Source organism: Acanthochromis polyacanthus, chromosome 15 (assembly GCF_021347895.1).
Source record: "Acanthochromis polyacanthus isolate Apoly-LR-REF ecotype Palm Island chromosome 15, KAUST_Apoly_ChrSc, whole genome shotgun sequence".
NCBI lineage: Eukaryota > Metazoa > Chordata > Actinopteri > Pomacentridae > Acanthochromis > Acanthochromis polyacanthus.
In genome coordinates this window covers 6945699-6971637 of record NC_067127.1, presented here as the reverse complement: position 1 = coordinate 6971637, position 25939 = coordinate 6945699, and the positions used below count along the sequence as shown (strand labels likewise).

The 25939-nt window shown below is 40.4% G+C and overlaps 2 protein-coding genes across 7 annotated transcripts; one reads left to right on the top strand and one right to left on the bottom strand.

Moving 5' to 3' along the window:
- Nucleotides 1-5352, top strand: ikzf5 (IKAROS family zinc finger 5). 2 transcript variants are annotated; one of them, XM_022206264.2, is made up of 4 exons: nucleotides 1-239; nucleotides 658-824; nucleotides 2153-2326; nucleotides 2405-5352. In XM_022206264.2, exons 1-4 carry the CDS (start codon nucleotides 226-228, stop codon nucleotides 3367-3369), a joined length of 1320 nt encoding a protein of 439 aa, XP_022061956.1. In that variant the 5' UTR covers nucleotides 1-225; the 3' UTR covers nucleotides 3370-5352. The 2 variants fall into 2 exon arrangements, with proteins under 2 accessions (XP_022061956.1, XP_022061957.1); XM_022206265.2 differs by having other exon boundaries at nucleotides 2-473.
- Nucleotides 5353-13344: 7992 nt separating this feature from the next.
- Nucleotides 13345-22227, bottom strand: LOC110959411 (deleted in malignant brain tumors 1 protein). Of its 5 annotated transcripts, XM_051960324.1 has the most exons (19): nucleotides 22030-22227; nucleotides 21817-21882; nucleotides 21628-21726; nucleotides 20611-20658; nucleotides 20422-20520; nucleotides 20170-20205; nucleotides 19981-20079; nucleotides 19372-19413; nucleotides 19193-19291; nucleotides 18934-18969; nucleotides 18745-18843; nucleotides 17733-17786; nucleotides 17515-17659; nucleotides 17141-17346; nucleotides 16438-16616; nucleotides 16071-16307; nucleotides 15800-15960; nucleotides 13608-13852; nucleotides 13345-13524 (listed from the first exon to the last, which is right to left on the bottom strand). In XM_051960324.1, exons 1-19 carry the CDS (start codon nucleotides 22079-22081, stop codon nucleotides 13478-13480), a joined length of 2049 nt encoding a protein of 682 aa, XP_051816284.1. In that variant the 5' UTR covers nucleotides 22082-22227; the 3' UTR covers nucleotides 13345-13477. The 5 variants fall into 5 exon arrangements, with proteins under 5 accessions (XP_051816284.1, XP_051816285.1, XP_051816289.1 ...); XM_051960325.1 differs by lacking the exons at nucleotides 20422-20520; nucleotides 20611-20658 and having other exon boundaries at nucleotides 22030-22225; XM_051960329.1 differs by lacking the exons at nucleotides 18934-18969; nucleotides 19193-19291; nucleotides 19372-19413; nucleotides 19981-20079 and having other exon boundaries at nucleotides 22030-22226.
- Between the last annotated feature and the right edge of the window lie 3712 nt (nucleotides 22228-25939).

Below are 25939 nucleotides of genomic sequence, written 5' to 3'. Positions count from 1 at the left end.
CTTTGTTAGCAGGAACACGGCAGTTGTGGGGGTACGGTTTTAGCGGTGCACACAGTGAACTCTAACCCCTTCAACTGGTTTATTGTTTTGATTTAGCTGTGTGTCTTTTGCGTAAAATGAAGCTACTTTATCGACGGGGATAAATATTTAAAACGCGTGTTATTCCTGAGGGTTTACTTAAACAATGACTGTGTCGAACAGATTCTGGCGTCGCCGCTGATAAAGATGCTTTCTCCCAGGTGAGCTAACATTAGCGGTGCGGCTAACGCAGCGTACGTAGCTTTGGTAACAACATGACGATGCTGAGGAGCGCTGAGTAGCAGAGACCGACCACACATCGGTAGATTTCCTGCTTGTCCGGCATTGCTTTCTGGGGTTGGCCTTGTCTTTGTGTCTGGGTAGCCACAAAACGGCGTTTCAGACCAAACCTATCAACACTGCTTACATTTAACCGGCGGTTTATCATCGACCAGGTAGGTGGTGAATCTTTCAGAACGCGCTAGCTAACGTTTATCATTCTACTTTTTAAAATCTACTTCGTCACATGTGTGTTTCTTTAATATTTTAGTATAATGGAAAGCTTCCTAATCTCACCTCGTTCCATGTTTGCTGTTTTGTAACTGTGCAGTAACACGTCTCAAAATGTCTTTTATGCAGTGTTGGACATTTGCATCACTGCCGCTCTCTTTCGATGGGGGAGGAAAAGCCGGACACGCTGGACTTTGTGAAGGATTTCCAGGAGTATCTGAGCCAGCAGACTCAGCATGTCAACATGATATCAGGCTCTGTAAGCGGCGTCAAGGAGGCGGACGAGCTGCCTGCAGGTCTCTAGCTTTTTCACATTTCCCTTTTGTTTGCTGGCATATTGGTTTAGAACAGATGTATGCACCTTTAGCATTAGCTACAAGAGGAATCAAGCATGGCTATAATCATTCCTGGCTATATTACATTATTAAAATTTCATAACCAGTGCCATTCTTGTGTAGCATAGTACCACAGGGAGGTTTAACACAAGTACAACTTACCAGTGAGTGACAAATTCAACTAAAACCCGGGATCCTTGACCACTACAGTGAGGAGATTCAGTGGTTCTGTTGTCACCATATTTTGGGTCCACGTGTTCCCTCTAGCCTTGATTATACTCTCTTGCAGACAAGCACATGTACAAATGCCTGGTTCTTGTCATCATTCTGCTTTCTAGAACCATTCCACACATGCAGAGTAGATCAGGGGCCCTTGTACCAAAGTTGAGCTTTAAGCAGACCCTCACATACTTGGAGGGATGATGAAATTTGCCTCATACAGTCCCTCGTCTCACTCGCAGGATGTATTGGCCTACCATTTGCCGCTCCTGTCAGCCTGCTTTACCCTCTCTTTCCTCTATCTGTCTGTTATGGTGTGTTTTTAACTTTACTCCGGGAAACTACAACTTCTGGGCAGCAACCCACCACACTGATAATTTCAAGTTTTGTAGAGAATTTTCGTAGTGCGGTATAGCAGCCTAGCTAGTGGTGTTATTTGGTGTATTGGCTATTTTAATCTCAGTTTTGGTCTCTCTGTCTCCCCAAGAAGCAGCATCTGTCTGTCACTTCGCTCTGTCATGCTGACTGTAATCGGTTTAAACAAAATACAAACAAGTGTTTTTTCCCCAATAGCACAATAATACTGATACTGACTACATGGATCCCAGTAGACCTTTGCTTTCTTGTTGACACCGAGAAGGCCTTGATTATCTTCCCTTGTGGTCATGCACATCAACATCTTTAGACGCCTATGAAAGATTTGGGACCAGCATGTGAGGCATTCTCCACTACCATCATCAAAATACCAAATGAGGGAATATCTTTGGAAGAACGACATTCCCTCCTTTCAGTAAACTTGGAGGATCAATGCTGACGTGTGTCAAAGCTGCTGGGCGGCACACTGTGGCCTGATACCTTACTAAGATGTTTTATTTTTATGTTTCCTCTTGTTTGCTGTCCATCTGTATGTGTATGATTTGTAATCAACTGACAAGTCATTTTTGCAATGGACTCTAAACAGTCACATATACAGTACCAGATATAAGATGTTATTGCAGAATGATTTGTTTCTTTCTGTTTCATTGCATTCCATCCTCGTTTTATAACACCTACTATTTTCCTGTATGCAGACTGCAGTCAGAATGGACTGGATCACCCTGCAGTGGACATGGCATTGGAAGATACCTCAGGGATCCTGGTGGATGGCTTTGAGAGGACCTATGACGGCAAGTTAAAGTGCCGCTACTGCAACTATGCTACCAGAGGCACAGCACGACTCATTGAGCACATCCGAATTCACACTGGTAAGTATTAATAGTTGACCTTCAAGGAATCATGCTGACAAGATTTTGTTACTGAGCCTGTTTTTCTCAATTCAACAGGAGAGAAACCTCACCGCTGCCACCTCTGCCCATTCGCTTCGGCCTACGAGCGCCACCTGGAAGCCCACATGCGATCACACACAGGCGAGAAGCCTTACAAGTGTGAGCTGTGCTCCTTCCGCTGCAGTGATCGGAGCAACCTGTCACACCATCGCCGAAGACGTCACAAACTCCTGCCAATGAAAGGCGCTCGTTCACTTTCTCATAAGAAGATGCTGAGTGTTTTACAGAAAAAAGCCAGCTCGCTGGGCTATAGCCGCCGGCTCCTCATCAACTTCAGCCCCCCTTCGATGGTGGTGCACAAGGCTGACAACGTGAACGACTTCTCCCATGAGCTGCCCCACTTACGTCAGGAGAGCTATGATAATCAGAGTAGAGTAGCCGAGGATGGGCTCTCCACAAATCAAAATCACCATCACCATGAAATGGTCATGGATAACCCTCTGAATCAACTGTCAACATTAGCAGGTCAGTTGGCCAGCCTGCCTTCAGATTCCCAGGCTCAGAATCAGGCTCCCATGTCTCCAGGAGCAGAGTCTATTGTCGATGAGAAGCCCTTCCTCATCCAGCAGCCACACCCTGCCACGGCTCCCGTTGCTGTCACAGCAAGCATGGCTCATGCTTCCTCCTCTTCCCCAATCACCCCAGAGCCCCGAGCTCCTCCCCACAGTAACTGCAGCCCTGGAGGGGGACCCTGCAGCGAGCACAGCGGGCGCACCAGTACCCCGAGTATCTCCAACAGCCAACCCAGCACACCGGCCCCAGGCCTGTCCGCACCACTTCAGGACCCCCACATGCTGCATCACTGCCAGCACTGTGACATCTATTTCCCCGACAACATCCTCTACACCATCCACATGGGCTGCCACGGCTACGAGAACCCATTCCAGTGTAACATCTGTGGCCACAAGTGCAAGAGCAAGTACGACTTTGCATGCCACTTTGCACGAGGGCAGCACAAGTAACGGATGAATGGGTAATACTTGGAAAGGACTTTTAACGGACAGCATTGTTTTATTAATTCCATAGTTACTTTATTTATTGGTCTTTCACTTTATTGGCCTTTTATGTAGCCTAGTCTTTGAGAGTTACACAGAAAATGTTAACATTCAGATGGTTTCATTTTGTGTAATTAAAAGTGCCCATTCAAGTGTATTAAAAAGGGATGATCAGTGTTTTCGACAGGTTGAGAATTTATTTGTGGTGATGAAGGCAGTTATATTCACATACTCTCTTAAATCAGAAAAACAACTTCACTGCTTAGCATAACTAAAAAGCTTTATTTGAGATCAGAGGTCTCCAAATTTGGCTTTGAAAACAAAAGACATTGCAATAAAGTGAAATTTTGTTCATAAGTCGGGCCTTTTCTTCAGTACATGAAATTAATTGAATGGCAAACCTTTTTTAGGTATGTCTTTCATATGGAACACCATGCAGCACTAAGGTAACAACGTAAGGTAGCAAACAAAAATGACTTTCACTGTAAATGCCCAAAGTACCTCAAAAGTAATGCATGTACGTGACTGGAAGTAGAAGTGGCTGGCACATGGACAAAATGCAGTTCTATTCCTTTTCAGTAAAGGGCTAATATTAATGGCAGTCTACGTGTCTTTAAGAAAACCACACACTTGCTAAATGTAATGTTATTGAGTGACATCCCCCTAAAGACATGACTGTCACTCATCTGTGCCCATCAAGAGAGTTAAGGGACGTGGATCTACTCGCATGTCGGCTGCGTTCTCATCTTTATGTAAATTTGGGGAAAAAAATCTAACGTATGAATAACTGAGAGGACCACAAATGAATTCTCAACACTCCTGGAACTATATCTAATCCTTGTTCTGATGAAACTAACTCAGGAGTGAAACTGTTGTCCTTGAGTGATCTTAAGCCTTGTTAAAATTATTTCAGTGCTTGGTGCATTATTCCTCTTTCTTTGCAGTGCCTGACCTCGTCACATTCTTGTGTGTCCAAGATAGAGAGGACTGTTACTTTAAAGACTGCTAGATATTACAATAACCTCTTTTTACAATAACAAATAGACCCAGAACCTTAGTAAAAAGTTTGGCCATTGTAGTTTCCTATGGTAGCCATGATTTTTCTTCTTCTTTTTTTTTTCTTTGCCAAAATTGTGCTCCATAAATGCTGCTAAGAAACTTCACACTAAATGCCAGATCGACCATATAGCTGGCATTAGAGTAAAACCTGACCAATCTTTGTATCAGTGGTATTTGGTCAGCTAGCGAAGTTGTTGAACTAGAACTTGTGTGTTTTGCAGTTCCTCCATACAGTGCCCTTCCTTGACCGCCATCACGGTAGCTTCACTCACTTTGTTAAAAGGGTTTTGGATATCTTTTTGGTTACACCTTGTCTTATTCTGCTCTTTTGATATTGTATGAAGTCACTTTGATATCAAGTATCTCTGTCTTTAGGACGAAATCACAAAGTCTCGTGTCTCATGTGAACACTTTTTCAGAATTGCCACGTAGCACTGGGGTTGCCACGTTTTAGCCTTTGTGATAACAGACACTGAGATTTCCTTTTCATCATATGGATCCCGGTGCTTTTCTGAATATTTACTGAGTATTGTATTCTGAATGGTTGGATAGATGTTCAGTGTCAAAAAAAGCAAAATCGTGTTACAGTAAGACTGCTACTTTAGCAAGGTTGTCCTGTGTCTTGGGTACTGTTGTCTGTTGCTTAGCAACATGTGTGGAGAACATAGTTGCTGTTTTTTGTTTTTTTAGGACCACCTCCTTGTTACCATGCTTACCAGTAATGAGGACATCCAGTAATGACTGCCTTATGTTCTCTGTGTGTCGTAGGTTCATAGGTAATGGTGAATGTTTCAGCCTTTTGGCGATCACTCTCTCCCTCTGGGATGGCAAATCATTTTATTGATGTGAGATGGATTTCTAATTTATAAGTAAAGTGTTTTCTAACTGAAATCTGCTTTGTCTTTTGTTTTCTTTTTCATCATCTTTATTTTTGTATTTAATGCTGTGAACCCCAAGCAGTCACAGTTTTTACTCACTGTGGGCTTGTTTTTCACTGCACTTGAAAGTACTACACCTCAGCATCAGCACAGTCATGGTTTAAAATGGAGAGAACTTTCCAAAATGTCTTCTATGCAGTTTAACGTAGTTATGCCATAAATCATAAGAAAACAAAGTTGATATTTTGATAATTCATTATACAAACTAGAAAAGCACTCAGACAGTGCAGTACTCCGCCAAGGCTGCTCAGTTCAATAAAACATCATAGTTTAAACATTTTCAATTCAATTTTATTTATATAGCGTCAATTACAGTCAAATCGTCTCAAGATGCTTTACAGAACCCATATACCTGACCCCCAGAGCAAGCCCAAAGGCGACAGTGGCAAGAAAAACACCCTTTTAACAGGGAAGAAACCTCGAGCAGAACCCGGCTCTATATAGGGGGGACCCATCTGCCTGCGGGCGGGTTGAGAAGGACAGAAGAGGGCAAGGGGGAGGGATGGGAGAAGAGGGAGGGGTGGGAAAGCAAGGAAAACACAACACACATTTGGATACATGTATGACAGGATATGTGACACAGACAAAGTATAAGCTGACATTGAAAACTGACTCATAGTTTACTCTTATGTTGTATGGCTCTGACATTAAACATACTCCATATATAGCTAGCAGTAAAATTCGAACAGTATGTGAGTTAGCATAACAGTATAGTGAAGGCAATGCAGAGTTGACTGGTGGAAAAGGGGAGTTGGAAGCAGAGGGCTGGAGGAAGGTCAGCAGCAGCATCCCACAGTGGACATGATGGAGACTGGACCAGCTGGTGGAACATCGACCGCAGAATTGAAGCATCCAGCTCTGGGACCAGGGATGCTCGGAGAAATCCTTGGACGACATCCTATGATATTTTTGTCAAAGGTGTTTTTTGGGCCGTGAGCTGTCATCTTTTTTCCACTTGTTAGACCACATACTAAACTATGACATCTTTTATTCAATTTGGACGTCATACTAAACTAAGACGTTTTAGTTGCATTTTGGACGACATACTAAACTATGATTTTTTTTCCACATTTTGGACAACATACTAAACTATGGCATTTTTGTCACATTTTGGACAAGGTTATGAGTTTTTTTTCCACATTTTGGATGACATCCTAAACTATGAGTTTTTTTTCCACATTTTGGACCACATATTAAACTACGACATTTTTGTCACATTTTGGATGACATTAGCCTAGCCGCGCTAGACAACCCACGGCAACTAATTTAATTCTCTGCCAGGGAGGGTCTAGTTTCCCTCCATAAGGCTCGAGGCTGGATTCTCCTAAAACTGGCCGGACCAATCACCATGAAGTGTAGAGTCAGAAGGCGGGCATAACTAAGTGACGACAGAGGCACGACGGTTCTGACAGAAACAACCGGCGCACAATAAACAGTTATCTTTCGACTCGACTTTGGCCACAGCCCTTAAAGATTTGAAGCTAAAATTCAGCTTGAAAGATAAACAAAGGACGGCACTGAAGTGTTTCATTGAGAAGAAAGACGTATTTGGACTTATGCTGACGGGATATGGCAAATCCTTAATATACCAGTTGGCTCCGCTGGTTGGGAAGCTAATGGGACTTAGCCACAATCCGCCGGCACTCTCGGAACTCCGTCAGCCTATTCGTTGCGCTGATTGGTTGTATACCTACCCAATTGCTGCAGAGTGATTTGAAAGACAATCTTTTAGCCCGCCTCCCTCCCTGTCGAGCTTCCCTAGACCCTTGTGCCTTCAGAAACATGGGTCTAGCGCGGCTAGGCTAGGACGACATACTAAACTATTACGTTTTTTTCCAAATTTTGGACAACATACTAAACTATGACGTTTTAGTCACATTTTGGACGACATACTAAACTATGACTTTTTTTCCACATTTTGGACGACATACTAAACTATGACATTTTTTTCCACATTTTGGACGACATACTAAACTATGACGTTTTAGTCACATTTTGGATGACATACTAAACTATGACATTTTTTTCCACATTTTGGATGACATACTAAACTATGACGTTTTAGTCACATTTTGGATGACATACTAAACTATGACATTTTTTTCCACATTTTGGATGACATACTAAACTATGGCGTTTTTTTCCACATTTTGGACGACATACTAAACTATGACGTTTTAGTCACATTTTGGATGACATACTAAACTATGACGTTTTAGTCACATTTTGGACGACATACTAAACTATGACATTTTTTTCCACATTTTGGACGACATACTAAACTATGACGTTTTTGTCACATTTTGGACGACATACTAAACTATGACTTTTTTTTCCACATTTTGGACGACATACTAAACTATGACTTTTTTTTCCACATTTTGGACGACATACTAAACTATGACGTTTTTGTCACATTTTGGATGACATACTAAACTATGACATTTTTTTCCACATTTTGGACGACATACTAAACGATGACTTTTTTTTCCACATTTTGGACGACATACTAAACTATGACTTTTTTTTCCACATTTTGGACAACATACTAAACTATGACGTTTTTGTCACATTTTGGATGACATACTAAACTATGACTTTTTTTTCCACATTTTGGACGACATACTAAACTATGACTTTTTTTTCCACATTTTGGACAACATACTAAACTATGACGTTTTTGTCACATTTTGGATGACATACTAAACTATGACTTTTTTTTCCACATTTTGGACAACATACTAAACTATGACGTTTTTGTCACATTTTGGATGACATACTAAACTATGACTTTTTTTTCCACATTTTGGACGACATACTAAACTATGACTTTTTTTTCCACATTTTGGACAACATACTAAACTATGACGTTTTTGTCACATTTTGGACGACATACTAAACTATGACTTTTTTTTCCACATTTTGGACGACATACTAAACTATGACTTTTTTTTCCACATTTTGGATGACATACTAAACTATGACGTTTATGTCACATTTTGGACGACATACTAAACTATGACATTTTTTTCCACATTTTGGACGACATGCTGAACTATGACGTTTTTGTCACATTTTGGACGACATACTAAACTATGACTTTTTTTTCCACATTTTGGACGACATGCTGAACTATGACGTTTTTGTCACATTTTGGACGACATACTAAACTATGACTTTTTTTTTCCACATTTTGGACGACATACTAAACTATGACTTTTTTTTCCACATTTTGGATGACATACTAAACTATGACGTTTATGTCACATTTTGGACGACATACTAAACTATGATGTTTTTTTCCACATTTTGGACGACATACTAAACTATGACGTTTATGTCACATTTTGGACGACATACTAAACTCTGACGTTTTTTTCCACATTTTGGACGACATACTAAACTATGACGTTTATGTCACATTTTGGACGACATACTAAACTCTGACGTTTTTTTCCACATTTTGGACGACATACTAAACTATGACGTTTATGTCACATTTTGGACGACATACTAAACTCTGACGTTTTTTTCCACATTTTGGATGACATACTAAACTATGACGTTTATGTCACATTTTGGACGACATACTAAACTCTGACGTTTTTTTCCACATTTTGGACGACATACTAAACTATGACTTTTTTTTCCACATTTTGGACGACATACTAAACTATGACTTTTTTTTCCACATTTTGGATGACATACTAAACTATGACAGTTTTTTTTCCACATTTTGGATGACATACTAAACTATGACTTTTTTTTCCACATTTTGGACGACATACTAAACTATGACAGTTTTTTTCCACATTTTGAGTGTTTTGTTGATGCTGGTTTCTAAATGTTTTCTGAGACTCTGCCCCAAAGATTAAAACCTTCTACGGCTTACAAGCTGCAACAATCCACACATTATCAACTATCTTTCTGACTAAACTAAGATAAAAAGTGAAAAACTTTCTGATTCCTGCATCATGAATGTAAATCTTTTTTGGTTTTTATAACAGTAAACTGAATATATTTGGGTTTGACCTTTTATAAACCAAAACAAGAAATGAATTACTGGAGAAAACAACAGATTAATGGACAAAGAACATGTGTTTTCCAGCATATATGGCTGAATAACTCCAACATTACAAGATACATACAATTTAAATTCAATTTTATTTATAAAACACCAATTTCAGGTCAAATTGTCTCAAGACGCTTTATTTTATTTATTTTTTCATGTTTATTATACACACGTGGACAAAATTGTTGGTACCCCTCAGTTAAAGAAGGAAAAACCCACAATTCTCACTGAAATCACTTGAAACTCACAAAAGTAACAATAAATAAAAATTTATTGAAAATCAAATAATCAAAAACAGCCATTACTTTTGAATTGTTGATTAACATAATTATTTAAAAAAACAAACTAATGAAACAGGCCTGGACAAAAATGATGGTACCTCTATAAAAGATTGAAAACTATTTGACCAGAGTGACATGATTAACTCAGGTGTGTCATTTAATTGACATCACAGGTGTTTCCAAACTCATAATCAGTCAGTCTGCCTATTTAAAGGGAGACAAGTAGTCACCCTGCTGTTTGGTGAAAAGGTGTGTACCACACTGAACATGGACAACAGAAAGCGAAGGAGAGAATTGTCCCAGGACAGCCGAAAAAAAATTATAGACAAACATCTTAAAGGTAAAGGCTATAAGACCATCTCTAAACAGCTTGAAGTTCCTGTGACAACAGTGGCTCATATTATTCAGAAGTTCAAGACCCACGGGACAGTAGCCAACCTCCCTGGACGTGGCCGCAAGAGGAAAATTGATGACAAATTGAAGAGACGGATCGTTGGAATTGTATCCAAAGAGCCCAGAGCAACCTCCAAAGAAATTAAAGGTGAACTCCAAGGCCAAGGTACATCAGTGTCAGATCGCACCATTTGTCGTTGTTTGAGCCAAAGTGGACTTCATGGGAGACGACCAAGGAGGACACCACTGCTGAAAAAAACTCATAAAAAAGCGAGACTGGAATTTGCAAAAATGCATGTTGACAAGCCACAAAGCTTCTGGGAGAATGTCCTTTGGACAGATGAGACCAAACTGGAGCTTTTTGGTAAGGCACATCAACTCTATGTTCGTAGACTCAAAAACCAAGCATACGAAGAAAAGAACACTGTCCCTACGGTGAAACATGGAGGAGGCTCAGTAATGTTTTGGGGCTGCTTTGCTGCATCTGGCACAGGGTGTCTTGAAAGTGTGCAAGGTACGATGAAATCTGAAGACTATCAAGGCATTCTGGAGAGAAATGTGCTGCCTAGTGTCAGAAAGCTTGGTCTCAGTCGCAGGTCATGGGTCTTCCAACAGGACAACGATCCAAAACACACAGCCAAAAACACCCAAGAATGGCTGAGAGAAAAGCGTTGGACTATTCTAAAGTGGCCTTCTATGAGCCCAGATCTGAATCCCATTGAACATATGTGGAAGGAGCTGAAACATGCCATTTGGAGAAGACACCCATCAAACCTGAGACAACTGGAGCTGTTTGCTCATGAGGAGTGGGCCAAAATACCTGTTGACAGCTGCAGAACGCTCATTGACAAATACAGAAATCGTTTAATTGCAGTGATTGCCTCAAAAGGTTGTGCAACAAAATATTAAGTTATGGGTACCATCATTTTTGTCCAGCCCTATTTCATTAGTTTGTTTTTTAAATAATTATGTTAATCAACAATTCAAAAGTGATGGCTGGTTTTGATTATTTAATTTTCAATAAATTTTTATTTATTGTTACTTTTGTGAGTTTCAAGTGATTTCAGTGAGAATTGTGGGTTTTTCCTTCTTTAACTGAGGGGTACCAACAATTTTGTCCACGTGTGTATGACAAAGTAAGAAATTTAAACCTCTGGAATAATCCAATTTATTATTTGGTTTTTAAGAGACTAATCAATTACAATAACTTTCTCCACTAAAACGAATAAATATGAGGTCGAATAGAAAGGACAGTTTTGAATACTGCAGTCCCATGACGACAAGAATAAAGTTTCTCAACAAAAACTAAATCTGCTGGTGGATTCCATTAAAGTCCTAATAAATGATAATAAAGTGTGATACTAAAGATTTGTGGTGCTAAAATTTTCAAAGATATCAAGTTGAACATCTGGATGATAAAAGTTGACCTCCCTTCATTTCTCTGAAGCCGACTCCATGGATTTTACGGATGGTGGTTAAAGACCTGCTCTTCTAGTCGTCTTCCTTCTAGTCGCTGTAAAAAGTTACTCCATCCTCACCTTCAACACCTCTTCATGACAACTTGTTCTACCTCTGACCTCGTGGAAACTCCAGAAACTCAGGAAACCAGTCGAATACTAACCACTACGACACTGTGCAGCCCCATAGTAGAACATTCACTGTAAAAACGTCATTGTGTGGTGTGTTGCTCAAAAAACATTACAACCCGGCTGTCTAGGGTCGCCGAGGAGCAAAAACAGGACAAACACTGGTTTCCAGGGGGTTAGGAGGCTATTTACTTGAAAGAGAAAGTTTACAACAACACAACATGTGAACAGAAAAATCACAAAGTCTGTCTTTAGTTCAGCTGAAAATATTAGTTTTTGTCTTTTTCATTGACCAAACTTTTCAGGAAGTAGATGAAGAATTATGTAGAAGTCCAACTTATTTTGGATCCTTGTGGAGAGTTTAATCTTAGAGTTTGTAAAGCTGTTGAGTTTTTAGAGTCACATGGATTGTTTTGACATTTAGTAACAGAGTCCTAAAATAAAATTACAGTTGTGGATTTCTGTCATTTAATCTGGACTAAACAAATAGCAGCATAAATCTCAAATGTCATTATGAGGAGTCTGGATTGAAGTTTCTAACTTGATAATGATCAAAACATGAAATTTAGGTTGGTTTAAAGGAATATTCCATCTTAAATCTTTGAATGTTGACCTAAAAGGTTGGTTTCAGGAAGTATTCCACCTACAAGGTCCTCACACATCCACCTCAAAGGAACATTAGATCAAAAATCTCTGGACATGCACCTAAAATATTGGTTTAACTGAATATTCCATCCAAAATCCTCAAAGAGATCTGAGGGGCTGGTTAAAAGGAATATTCCGCCTAAACCCTCAACTAGGGCAGTATGTGTAGCAGCGACAACAGAAAGAGGTCCTCTCTGGGTGGAAGAACCGTGTCCGAGTAGCAGCTCCCTTTCTGCTCTTACTTTACTCACTAAACTCAAGTGCCATGGAGGACTCGAGCAGTTGACGTTTCCTGCTGCAACCTTCTCTTTTTCAGCTTTCTTCCACGTCTGATCATATATGGCTTTCCTATTGCGTTAAAGAGCCAAACAAAAAAAACCATGAAAAATACTTTGTAAAAGCGAGAGGTCGGTAGCACCTTTCATTTTTTCTTACAACTTTTCGGTGGCCACCCTAAAATATCTGTTGTAGCCCCCTGTGCCGCCCCACTAAAATTTATTTGGATCCGCCCCTGAATAAAGTATGATTTTTTTTAAAAGACATTTTGGACGACATACTAATTTAAGACGTTTTAATGACATTTTGGACGACATACTAAATTATGTTTTAATGAAATTTTGGACGACTTACTAAACTATGACGTTTTAGTGACATTTTGGACGACATCTTATGACGTTTTTTGGGCACTTTTGTTAGTAAGTAGAGAGGAAGACAGGAAAGCAGGGAAGACCTGCAGTAAAAGGCCATGCGCTGGAATCAAACTTGCATGTCTGACGCAGTCCTGCTTACAGTTGAGCTATCTGTGCACTTTGTTTCCACTTGGCTCTGATAAATGGTGTAGATTGGGCGATTATTTTAACATTCTTTTCAAACCTTCCCACACGTTTTAAGCTTCAGAGGGTTAAGAAGACAAATTAACAGCATATTCACTGTTGATTTAAAGAATGCAACATAATAAAGAACACAGATTGTCTTTTGATGATGCTTTTAATCAAGTAATGTGATAGAAAGGAAAAGAAATGAAATGCTGAGTATAAATTGTCAGAACAGGATAGAAAGAGAAGTTAAAAGTTGATTAGAGTATGTCACTGGAGTGTCAAGTTAAGCCTTGCTCTGCTCGTCACTCCCTTCTTCCTTTTTCTCAGGGTCTGGAAAAGAGAATATTCTACATTATGGCCCAAAAAATGTCAACACTGGTGATGTCAGAACAAAAGTACAAGTGGTTCCAGACCTTTGAGCTGAATGGGACCCAGAACCAGAGTTTGGCTCTCATGGTCTGACCCCAGGTCTCTGGCTGTACGTCTCATGCAGCCACGGCGGCAGCGGGAATTGTAGTCAGAGGCTGGGCATATCAGAACCGTGCACTGGATGTATACAGCCTTGGAGGCACGCAAGAACTGAAAGGACTTAAATCTGAACCGGGCATAGGAGCGAGTGCCGCTAATGTAGGCATAGTAGGTGCTGTCTGCAGAACATCTAGAAGCAAAAACAGAAACGGTGTGATTGGAAAATACAGGGTTTGTTTTCACAGTGCTTAAAATGTCGGCAACACTTGTTTCATGTTAAACAATTCTTTTAGCTCATCATCAATCAATCAAACTTTATTTATATAGCACTTTTCATAAATGCAACACAAAGTGCTTTACAACATTTAAAAACGTTAAAGACAAGAAATCCTGTCCGTCCCACCCTTGATATATACATATATATATACACGCAACTACAAATACACGCACACACACTCTCATCACTGACTGTAGGGAGACATGGCATGGCACTGAGAATCGTGGAAATGCCACCATTGGGGCCGTCCACACTGGGAGGAGTCACAGGACATGACCGTCAGGAGCGCTGGCACCCGGACCTCTCCGACCCCAACAGACAGGGGGGCCCCCACACCAAGGTGGAGAACCCCCCAACCAGTCGGGCCGAAGAGATCCACAGACAGCACCCCCAGCAGCAGACCAGATACAGCCCCCAGTGTGGAGGACCCCCCCGAGGAAACACTGGAGTTAAAAACTAAAACTCTGAAGTATAAGATAAAAAGCCTCTAAGATAATATAAATAAAGTGAACAGTTAAAAGAGGAAAAATACATGAGTATAGATAAATAATGATAAGAATGTAAGAAGAATTTAAAAAGTCAGTTAAAAGCCTGAGTAAAGAGGCGTGTGTTTAACCTTCTTTTAAAAATATCAGCCGTCTCTGCAGTCCTGAGGTTCCACAGGCGAGGGCCATAGTGGCTAAATGCCGCCTCACTGTGGATTTTAGTTTTGGTTTCCGTTATGGATAAAAGACCAGTGTCGGAGGACCTCAGGGTCCAGGAGGGTCGATATGTTACAAGAAGATCAGATGAATAAGAAGACGCAAGGCTGTTAAGACATTTAAAAACTAGTAAAAAGACCTTAAAATCGATCCTGAAGCAGATGGGGAGCCAATGCAGTGACTTCAAAACTGGTGTCATGTCTTCCTGCCCTCTGGTCCTCATCAGCACGGATGCGGCTGAGTTTTGTAGTAATTGTAGATTTAAAATACTCATTTTGGGAAGACCAGAGAGCAGGGCATTACAGTAATCTAAACGAGAAGAGATAAAAGTATGCGCTAGCATCTCCGTGCTGGCCTGAGAGAGAAATGGGCGGACTCTGGCTATGTTAAAAAAAACGATCTTGTTATATTTTTAATATGTGGGATAAAATTCAGCTCAGAGTCAAAAATCACACCCAGGTTCTTTATAGATTGTGCTGGTTCAAAATCTTGTAGTCTCTCTCTCTGGCCTTCAGGACCTATAACTAAAACCTCAGTTTTGTCCTTATTTGAGCTGTTGGAAGTTCACCCCCATCCATGACTTGGTGTCTAAAATACAGTTTAAAGGGTATCTGTTGGCCCTGTGTCATCAGGAGACACGGCAATGTACAGCTGTGTATCATCAGCGTAGCTATGGAAACTGATGCCGTGTCTCCTGATGACGGCCCCAAGAGGAAGCACGTATGTAAAGATTAAAAAGAACAGGACCTAAAATTGAACCTTGGGGAACCTCACACCTCATTTCATCGGTTCCTGAGGAACATGTATCCATACTTGCATAAAAACATCAGTCTGTGAGGTAAGAGTTGAACCAGTTAAAAACAGTACCATTATGCATTTTTAATATCACATCCTAATCTGTAAAGTAGCTATAGCTGTAAACGTAATGTGGTTTGGTAAGAGGGCAATATTTGGACTGGAAGTATCAGAAAAATGGAAACATGAGTGAATTAGTGAAGTAAAAGTAACTAAAGATTGTTTGGATTTCAATACTTTAGTAAATGCACATAGCTACTTTGCCCTGCTGATGTTTGTTGGTGTTCGCTACGAGGTTCAGCTTTCACAACACAGATCCTCATGTTCTTATGTAGAGAACAGGCACATGTGAGGCTCATCTTACCCGTCACGGACCAAGTAGTAAGGTTTGCTGTAGAAATCATCGGCAGACGGCGAGGTCACGCAGGTGTCAATAAAGATCACCAGGCTGCCGTCCGGCCTCCACAGGTCCACTTGAACGTACATGTACTCGTTGAGTGATACACTATAGGGCCTTTGAGTCACCTGAGGGTGTGAAAGCAACACATCAGCATCATGTGTTTACAGTGGGAATCTGCAACACATCAGCATCATGTTTACAGTGGGAATGTCACCACTTTGCTGCTTAAACACACCTTGTCGTAGAAGCTGCTGGATGTGTAGAAATCCATGCTGGTGTTGAATTTGCCTGAGCCAATGATGCTGCTGCTGCCAGGATGATTGACAATATACACAGTCTGGGACACCGAGTCCTTATCCATTCGACAGTTGACATTCAGCTCAAAATGACTTTGGCGTGTGATCTCGGAGGACGAGGAGGAGGAGTTGGAGGCACCGACGTTGTTGGTGTAAATAACTGTGCCGTTGTCGATCTGTTCAGTGTAGTAGATACCAGAAAGTAAATGTCTGCATGTATATCCTTATCCTGACAGTACTTAGAGGGAGAATTATTCAGGAATGCTGTAAATTATCAATGTGTTCCAGAAAGGGAACCACCGTTACCTTTTTAACATTGCCACAGCTGGTAATGGAGTAGCTGAAGACCACCTCGTAATTGGAATTATAATACGGTCTGCAGTTTGGGTCATTCAGGTACAGATCATTTCCAGTGTAGCCCAGAGAGCTCAAGTAACTCCTGCTGATCACAATGTTCATGTTTTCTGAGGAGCACTCCACTCGACCTGACACAGGAAAGTGTTGGCAAAGATTATTACAACCTCTTGAATTACACACAAACAATACACAATGTTTAGATGTTAGCCATTGGTGTGGTGTAGCTGTAAGGTTGGTTGACCTGTCCCTTTAGTTTCAACTGAAATATTTCAACAACCATGGGATGGATTGCTAGAAACATCCATTGTTCCCAGAGGATGAAGCCACATGAGAATGGTGATCCTCTGATTTTCCCTGTGATGCCACCATAAAGTCAACATTTGCAGTTTTCAGTGAGAGTATTGGATGAATAACTCTGAAAATTGGTACAGATATTCTTGCTCCCCTGAGTATGGATTTTAGTAATGTGCAATCACCTAACTTTTCCTTTTGCAAAAAATATGGTAAGTAGAAACACACCAAAATATCCTGAGTTTTAGTCTCCAGTATGCATTAGAAATTACTTTTGTAGAAACCAAGTTAACCCACAAAGATTATATATGATAAGATTTAAATATAAATGTTTTATGCCTACTGATAATTCTGTTTTTACCTGAGCTTGATCGCAGAGTGCTCATGAACTCAGCCCTGAACCCTCGAGCGACCACAGAGCTATCAGTGCGGAAGAGCACAGTCATGTACGTGGAAGAGGAGAAGAAAGAGGCCACATTGCCGTTGCAAACTTTCCCCAAAAGTCCTGAATAAACAGATGAGCCATCGTAGACTGAGACGTAGTCACAGCTGCAGCAGTTCTCCAGTCTGTTTTTTGAAAAAAGATGATAAAAGTCATAAATAATTATGATTATTGACTTGTTGAAGTGAAAGTTGAAAAATCATTACCAATTTAGAGCCTAATTTTTGGCAAGTCTTCTTTCCACAAGTTCATAACTGCCTTTAGCTCAGTCGTTCACATTATTCTGTACTCACTCCACAAAGTCGAATGTGATGTAGATTCTTTGGTCATGAGAAGCTCTGAGCTGCCAGACGCAGTAGCTGTGGTCGTTATAGTGGTCGGGGTGGTTAGGGCTGGAGAAGGTGCCAGAGCCAAACAGATAGCCTCCACATGGGTTTCCTGAAGGTGGAGAACATATCATTACAATGAACCATAACTGCAGGCAGCTAATTCTGCACACTGAGGATCCTACCTGTGGTTTGCCAGTGAGTTGTGTGTGGCCAGTGAGTTGTGGTGTGGCAGTAGGCTGTTGGAACAAACAACAAAAAAAGGCTTTAGAATTAAATAAACATAAATAAATACAGAAATGTGGTGAGACCTGATACTTAACCACAGTTGCCATAGTATTACATAGAATTTAGGATTTCTGTGTGGCGTTTGCATGTTCTCCTTTCACCTGTGTGAGTTTTCTCTGGGAGCTTCCTCCCACAGTCCAAAGACATGTTTGATAGCTTCATTTGAGGTTTTAAATTCTCCGTAGATGTATGAGTGTGCAAGCTTGTTTGTTTCTTTGTGTTCTGCCTCTCGCCCTGTCTCAGCTGGAATAAGCATCTCAACCCTCTATGGGATGAAGCCACTATAGCTGGTGGAGGAATTGATGAAGGAGGGACAATTTCAAGAGACAGGCAGACTAAATGAGGACACGGTTCCTGTTCCTGAAGTTTTTAGAACTAGGAAAATATGACACATTTTAGGGTCATTTGAAGTCAGGGACCACATTGAAGTAAATCTCTCAGTGGAAGCCATCAGAGTTTCCTGACTGGTGGTTGAGCAGCTTTGGAAACGTCCCTTTCATCACCAGCAACTTTCAAACATAAGAAAATGGGTTGTTCAACCATTTCCCATGAACAAATGTCTAAAATTGACAGCCTATCATTCACTTCACTTTAATCAGCCACTGCTTCTGTATCTAACACTTTTCATGTCAACACCTCTCAGGAAGACTCACAACACTCGGTCACATTACACACTGACAGCAAATGATTCAATTCACAATCTGCATAGCAGCCACCTGATATTACATACAGTCTGTTCCCCTGGGAACATGGTATGGCAAGTCAGCAAAAGTCCTCTGTGAAGGCCTTGCTTGTGGCATAATGTTAGGAGAAGTGCATTTTACTGGGAATCCAAACGCTTTTCAGCAGGAACTGTAGTCGCTGTGTGCAGGGGCTTCTCTGTTGAGCTTTAAGGAACTAAGTACTTACAGTAGTAGTCATAGCAACAGTTGCCATTGTATCGACAAGAACTGGAGCAGGAGCAGCTTCCCATGTGTCCGCCACAGTTGTATCGACATGATGGCTGAGCTGTGGGACACAAGAAAGGATTAAAACATGTGGAACAACTAAGGGTAGATTCTATTCTTTCACATTCGATTTGTTGAGAGGTTTTCATACCTGTAACGGGTGCGTAAGTGGTATGGTAGCAGTACCCTGCATGACAGAGAAAAGAGAATAAAGTGATTGTTTAAAAACATTTCATTTACTGTGTAAGACAGACATTATTGCATCCCAGCTGTTTATCCTGCAACAGTGAAAAGAAATATTGCCACACCGAGTCTGAATGAGCACTGAGGAATATGACAGAGTGAATCCTGCAGCCACAGAAGGATGCTTAACCCACTGATACTGTTGATTTGTTGAACCTGTCACTTACGGCTGTAGTCATGACAACAGTTGCCGTTGTATCGACAAGAGCTGGAGCAGGAGCAGCTTCCCAAGGAATAGCCACAGTTGTAACGACATGAGGGCTGAGCTATGAGACACAAGAAAGCATTAAAACATGTGAACAACTAAGGGTACAATACATTACTTCACATTCAGAGGGTTTCATACCTGTGGTGCGATCGGGTGTTGCAGAGGTCTCGTAGCAGTACCCTGCATGACAGAGAAAAGAGAATAAAGCGATTTTTTGGGACTTTTTTTTACCAAGTAAAACAGACATTATGGCACACCAGCTGTTTATCCTGCAGCTGTGATAAACAAATATTGCCACACCAAGTCTGAATGATCACTTACTTTTAAGTCTTAAAGTCCCTCTTTGGTTGTTGATCAGACCCACAAAACTCATCTCTCTTTATCAAAGATACATATTTATTTTCTACTTGAAAATGAACCCTTCCTACCTTAAAACAAGTCAGAAGTAACCAGAATTTGTAGATCTACTAACTCACTGCCTCTCTCTTTACCCCATCCCTCCTGACTCTCTGCAGCTTGAGCACACCAGCTCACCTATGACTCTGCTTAAACATTGTTCACATGGTGTTGACCGCATATTTTGCTCACTCTGTCTTCTTAAATTTAAAAAAAAAATCTTGAAAATGTTTTGAAATAATCAGTGAAGTAGGACTTTTAAATAGAAAATGATGTCACGTGTAATTCTCAGCACTGCACTACAATGCAGGTTTACTTATTCTGCTTAGTTTTAAGGGACAAAGTACTTACAGGAGTAGTCATAGCAACAGTTGCCGTAGTATCGACAAGAGCTGGAGCAGGAGCAGCTTCCCATGTGTCTGCCACAGTTGTATCGACATGATGGCTGAGCTGTGGGACACAAAAAAGGATTAAAACATGTGGAACAACTAAGAGTGCATTTTATTTCTTCACATTCAATTTGTTGAGAGGTTTTCATACCTGTAACGGGTGCGTAAGTGGTATGGTAGCAGTACCCTGCATGACAGAGAAAAGGGAATAAAATCATTTTTAAAAAACATTTTATTTACTGTGGAAAACAGACATTATTGCATCCAAGCCTGCAACAGTGAAAAACAAATATTGCCACACCGAGTCTGAATGAGCACTGAGGAATATAACAGAGTGAATCCTACAACCACAGAGGGCTGCGGAGCCTGATAATGCTGTTGATTTGTTGAACCTGCCACTTACGGCTGTAGTCACGGCAACAGTTGCCGTTGTATCGACAAGAGCTGGAGCAGGAGCAGCTTCCCAAGGAATAGCCACAGTTGTAACGACATGAGGGCTGAGCTGTGAGACACAAGAAAGGGTTAAAACATGTGGAACAACTAAGGGTACATTTTATTCCTTCACATTCAGTTTGCTGAGAGGTTTTCATACCTGAGGTGGCATAGGGTGTTTCAGTAGTCTTGTAGTAGTAGCAGTACCCTGCATGACAGAGAAAACAGAATAAAGTCATTGTTTAAAAGCATTTTATTTACTGTGTAAAACTGACATGATAGCATCTAAGTTGTTTATCCTGCAACAGTGAAAACAAATGTTGCCACACCGAGTCTGAATGAGCACTGAGGAATATGACAGAGTGAATCCTGCAGCCACAGAGGGATGCGGAACCTGCTGATGTTGTTGATTTGTTAGACTTGGCACTTAAATTGGTAGTCATAGCAACAGTTGCCATAGCATTGACAAGAGCCGGAGCAGGAGCAGCTTCCCATGTGCATGGTACAGTTGTAACAACACCAGGACTGAGACACTGGTTGACATCATACTACAGACTGAGTATCAAATACTTCAAAATGAGATGCAGCTTGAAGGGATTTTCTAAATGTGGTGTCAGAGATCATCGTGGTTGTTGGGCAGTGACATATTTGACAGAAAAGGAGTAAATAATTGATCATTTCAGCATAATGCATCATAATGGTTCTCTGCTGTTTGCTTTAAGTCTTAAAGTCCCTCTTTGGTTGTTGATCAGACCCATAAAACTCACATCTCTTTACCAAAGATACATATTTAGTTTCTACTTGAAAATGAACCCTTCCTACCTTAAAAACAGTCAAATGTAACTAGAATTTGCAGATCTGCTAACTCACTGCCTCTCTCTTTACACCATCCCTCCTGACTCTCTGCAGCTTGAGCACACCAGCTCACCTATGACTCTGCTTAAACATTGTAAAACTATTCCATGCTACACAAGGTTGGACTGTAACACTGGGCTAATTCAATCATATAAGTTCAAACCAGAAGAAAACCCTCAGTGGAGCAGGGCTTTTAAACAGAAAATGATGTCATGTGTAATTCTCAGCACTGCACTACACTGCAGGTTTTAGACTTCTTTCTCCCACAAGAGAGAGCTGCAGAGCCCGATAATGCTGTTGATTTGTTGAACCTGTCACTTACGGCTGTAGTCATGACAACAGTTGCCGTTGTATCGACAAGAGCTGGAGCAGGAGCAGCTTCCCAAGGAATAGCCACAGTTGTAACGGCATGAGGGCTGATCTGTGAGACACAAGAAAGGGTTAAAACATGTGGAACAACTAAGGGTAGATTCTATTCTTTCACATTCAATTTGTTGAGAGGTTTTCATACCTGTGCTGGGCTCGGTTGGCGTTCTGTCTGCTGTTGTATAACTTGTATAGTACCACCGACCAGCACCTGATAGATTATGAGACAAAAAAAACAGGTCAGAGTTCTTCAGCTACATCACTAGTAACAGTCTGAATCTTCTAACTGCTCAGTCACCAATGGTTTGAGTCAAAAATCAAGGAGACCAGTAAAAAATAAGGACATAGTAGACAGTACCTTGCACGCCGTGCATGGTGAGCACACTGCAAAGAAACAAGAGAGTCCACATGGTGAATCCTTCTTCTTTCCAGCCTGCTTCAGGTAATGAACATTGTAGCTTATATAGCCAGTAGCCTCCTTAGAGACTTTGTTTTAGCACCCATAAAGTTACTGATGTCACCAATGTCAAAGTGCTGAATTACACAGCAGTCATTAAGATGTGAAACACACCACTTGGTTAACTATCATAAACAGTAGGCAAAGATTGTTCACGACTACTTTCAGGATGTGTTTTAAGAGGTTTGCTTATAGACATACAGTAGAGCTCCATGAGGGCTTTGAGAACTTGCAGGTGAGTAGATAATAAAATATGCAGTGATGACGTGACATCTGGTAACGTGATAGTGGCTGAGCATCGACTGCACAAATCCTGCATCAGTTGAACACACTTCTAACTCGGCTCAATAATGTCAGCATTGTAATTTCAAAATCAGATTGTAATACAATTGTGGTTTCAGATTTCAGTTGATAATAAAGCCTGGAATATATTGAATATAACGTTACAATATCACCATATAGCCATTAAAATATCATATAATCACATGATTTGGTCCTTTTTTGGTCCGTTAAAAGTACTTTTTTAGAAGCTGAATCAAAACTTGTTTCTCAAGTGCTCACATTTCTTGACAAAAGTGGTGATTTTCAGCAGCAAACAACTAAATTATTGGCCTATACATTGTATTTTGTAGAATTGTGGTTTATGCTGAGTGCAAGCCATTTGAATGCACCACCTTGGTCCAGCGTGAAACATCCATCCATCCATCCTCTATACACCGCTTTATCCTCACTAGGGTCACGGGGGGTGCTGGAGCCTATCCCAGCTGACTCGGGCGAAGGAAGGGGACACCCTGGACAGGTCGCCAGTCTGTCACAGGGCTACATACATATACGAACAATCACACTCACATTCACACCTACGGGCAATTTAGAGTACTCAGTTAACCTCAGCATATTTTTGGACTGTGGGAGGAAGCCGGAGTGCCCGGAGAAAACCCACACATGCACAGAGAGAACATGCAAACTCCATGCAGAAAGATCCCAGGCCCACCCCGGGATTTGAACCGGGATCTTCTTGCTGCAAGGCGAAAGTGCTAACCACTACGCCGCTGAGCAGCCCAGTGTGAAACATATTAAAATAAAAAATTTGAGTTTGTACAGACATCCATTGGTATGGTCCAAGTTTAATTTGTCCAACACTTTGTTTTACTACCAAAATACATGAAAACCCAGCTGTATTTACCAAATGTTAGAATTGTAACACACTGAACTTACAGTGCTGTGAAAAATTACTTTCCCCCTTCCTGATGTCTTCTACTTGTCATATTTACACATTTAAATTAAATTAAACTTTTAAAAAACTTTTACATTTAAATGCTTCAGATCGTCAAACTAATATTTATATTTACTGAACATTAGACAGAGATAACCCACAAAACAAAAAATACAGCTTTGAAGTGGTAATTTACTGAAAACCTGTATCAGCCATATGAAAACGTAATTGCCCCCTAAGCCTGGTAACTGCTTGGGCCACCCTTGACAGCAACAACCATAGTTAAATGTTTGTTACAGCTTGTGTTCGGTCTTTTACACTGCCATAGAGAAATTCTGACCCATTCTTCTTTGCAGAAGAGTTTTAATTCTTCTACATTATAAGGTTTAGGAGCATGAAGTGTCCATTTGAGCTCTTCCCACAGCATCTCAACTGGATTGAAGTCTAGACTTGACTCAGCCACTCCAAATCTCTAATTTTTTTAAATCTTTTTGAGCTATTCACAGGTGGACTTGCCTGCTTTGGGTCACTGTCATGCTGCAGAACCCATTTGTGTTGAACTTTAGGTCATGAACTGATGGTGAATAATCTCCAGTAGGATTTTCTAACAAGGAGAAAATTCATGGCTCCACCAATCAAGTCATCCAGGTCCTGAACCGTCCCACTACCACCACCATGTTCCAATGCTGCTATGATTTTCCTTTTATGGATGGCAGTATTAGCCTTACACCAGATGTAATGGACCCATATCTTCCATAAAGTTCCATCTGTGACTCATCAGTTCACAGGATGTCATCCCAAAAGTCTTAGGGCTCATCCAATTATTTTTCTTTGCAAACGCTGGAGGAACCTTTGTGTTCTTTTTGGTCAGAAGTGGTCTGCACCTTGCAACTCTCCCATGACTGACATTTTTGCTCAGTGCCTTCCTTATTGTGGAATCATGTACACTGACCTTAACTGTGGCCAGTGAGGTCTGCAGATCTTTTGATGTTCATCCGTGTTCTCTGTTGAGAAATGTTGGTTAGGTCGGTCATTCCTCAGAAGGTTCACCACTGTTCCATGTTTTCTCCATTTGTGGATAATTGTTCTCACTGTGGTTTGCTGGGGTCCCAAAGCCTTAGCAATGACTTTATAACTCAGGGTAAGAACTGTCAATGTCACATCTGTTCTTGAAGCTTTTTAGAATATGGCATCATGTGCTGCTTTTTGAGACCCTTTAGCTACTTCACAATGCCAGAGAGGTTCTATTTAGGGATGTTTAGGCCCAACAAGTCTGGTAGTAATCACATGTGGGTGTGGCTGGTCAGCTTGATCCCAATTGCCAAATTAATTTAGTCATTTGGCACATTGGTAGCTAAGGGGGCAGTTTCTTTTTCACATAGGGCAAGGTGAGGCTGGACAGCATTTTTCCTTCAATAGATAAAATCATGATTTTAAAAATGCAATTTGTGTTTCATATTTGTCCTATATGAAAAGAAATTTAATGATCTGGCCCATTCAAGTGTAACAAATATGGAAAATTAGAAGATATCTGTATGGGGGCCAATACTACGTGGTAAATGACATTACACCAGTTCTTATCAATCATTGATTTCTTTTTAGTACTGATTAATACAATTACTATCATCTTGTCAGTTGTTTTTCTAAAGCCAAATGTAGCTACTGCCTCAGCATTGTCACAACTTATAAAAACAAATCTGATCATTTTCAATGACGTTTCCATAAAACAGAAATATTAGGCAATATATTAATATCAAAAACTGTTTACTTTACATATTGATATTTGTATATAAATAAATTACTGCGTGTGAATACACAAAATGTGTAAAATAGTAGTCAGTAGTGAATAAGTGAGTAAAAAGCAGTCAAACTCCACATAGGGATAACAGGCAGCTCTTTAAAATGTATGTTTTCAGTATAACTGAAACTCCCTCAGATCTCCATTAACAAACTAAAACTCAGCTCAGATCAGCGTTAGATTAAGATTAAGTGAAATTAAAATAAACTTATTTTTCTTTACTGACTCCTTGCTTGCGGTCAGCAATTATTACTTGAACAATGTTTGTAAAAGATGGAACCAGCACTGTAAAACACTCAACGTGATGCTGTTTTTCTTTCTGGTGAGAAAACCCAGCCTACCCTGCCCTGTTGAATCAGGTGTGTGTGAAGGATTTTCCACATCATAAACACGGATGTTGCACTAAAGTTCAAATATGAGCTACATGTCTTGGTAGAGAACTATTTGAACATTTGAAAAGTGTTTGCCATTTTCCCAGGACATGTTTTTTTTTAGTTATAATTCTAGATCCAGTCATGACATCCTCAAGACTAAGATAGAAAACTGCATTAGTTTAAATAGAGTTGGTATTACTTGTAAGGTAAATGTCCAACAAAAACTGTAAATTTATAGTAAAGACATAGAATGAATAATGTGAATTGCATAGAGAACTGATCAATTTATATGATTATGTAATAAAAACAGGGAAACGATGAACAAGTTATTATAAATTAAAACAGGATAACATTAGTGACACAGGTACAATAATGTCAGGATAGTAAATGGAAATTTCATTAGTTTAATGGTTTTTTTAAGTTTCT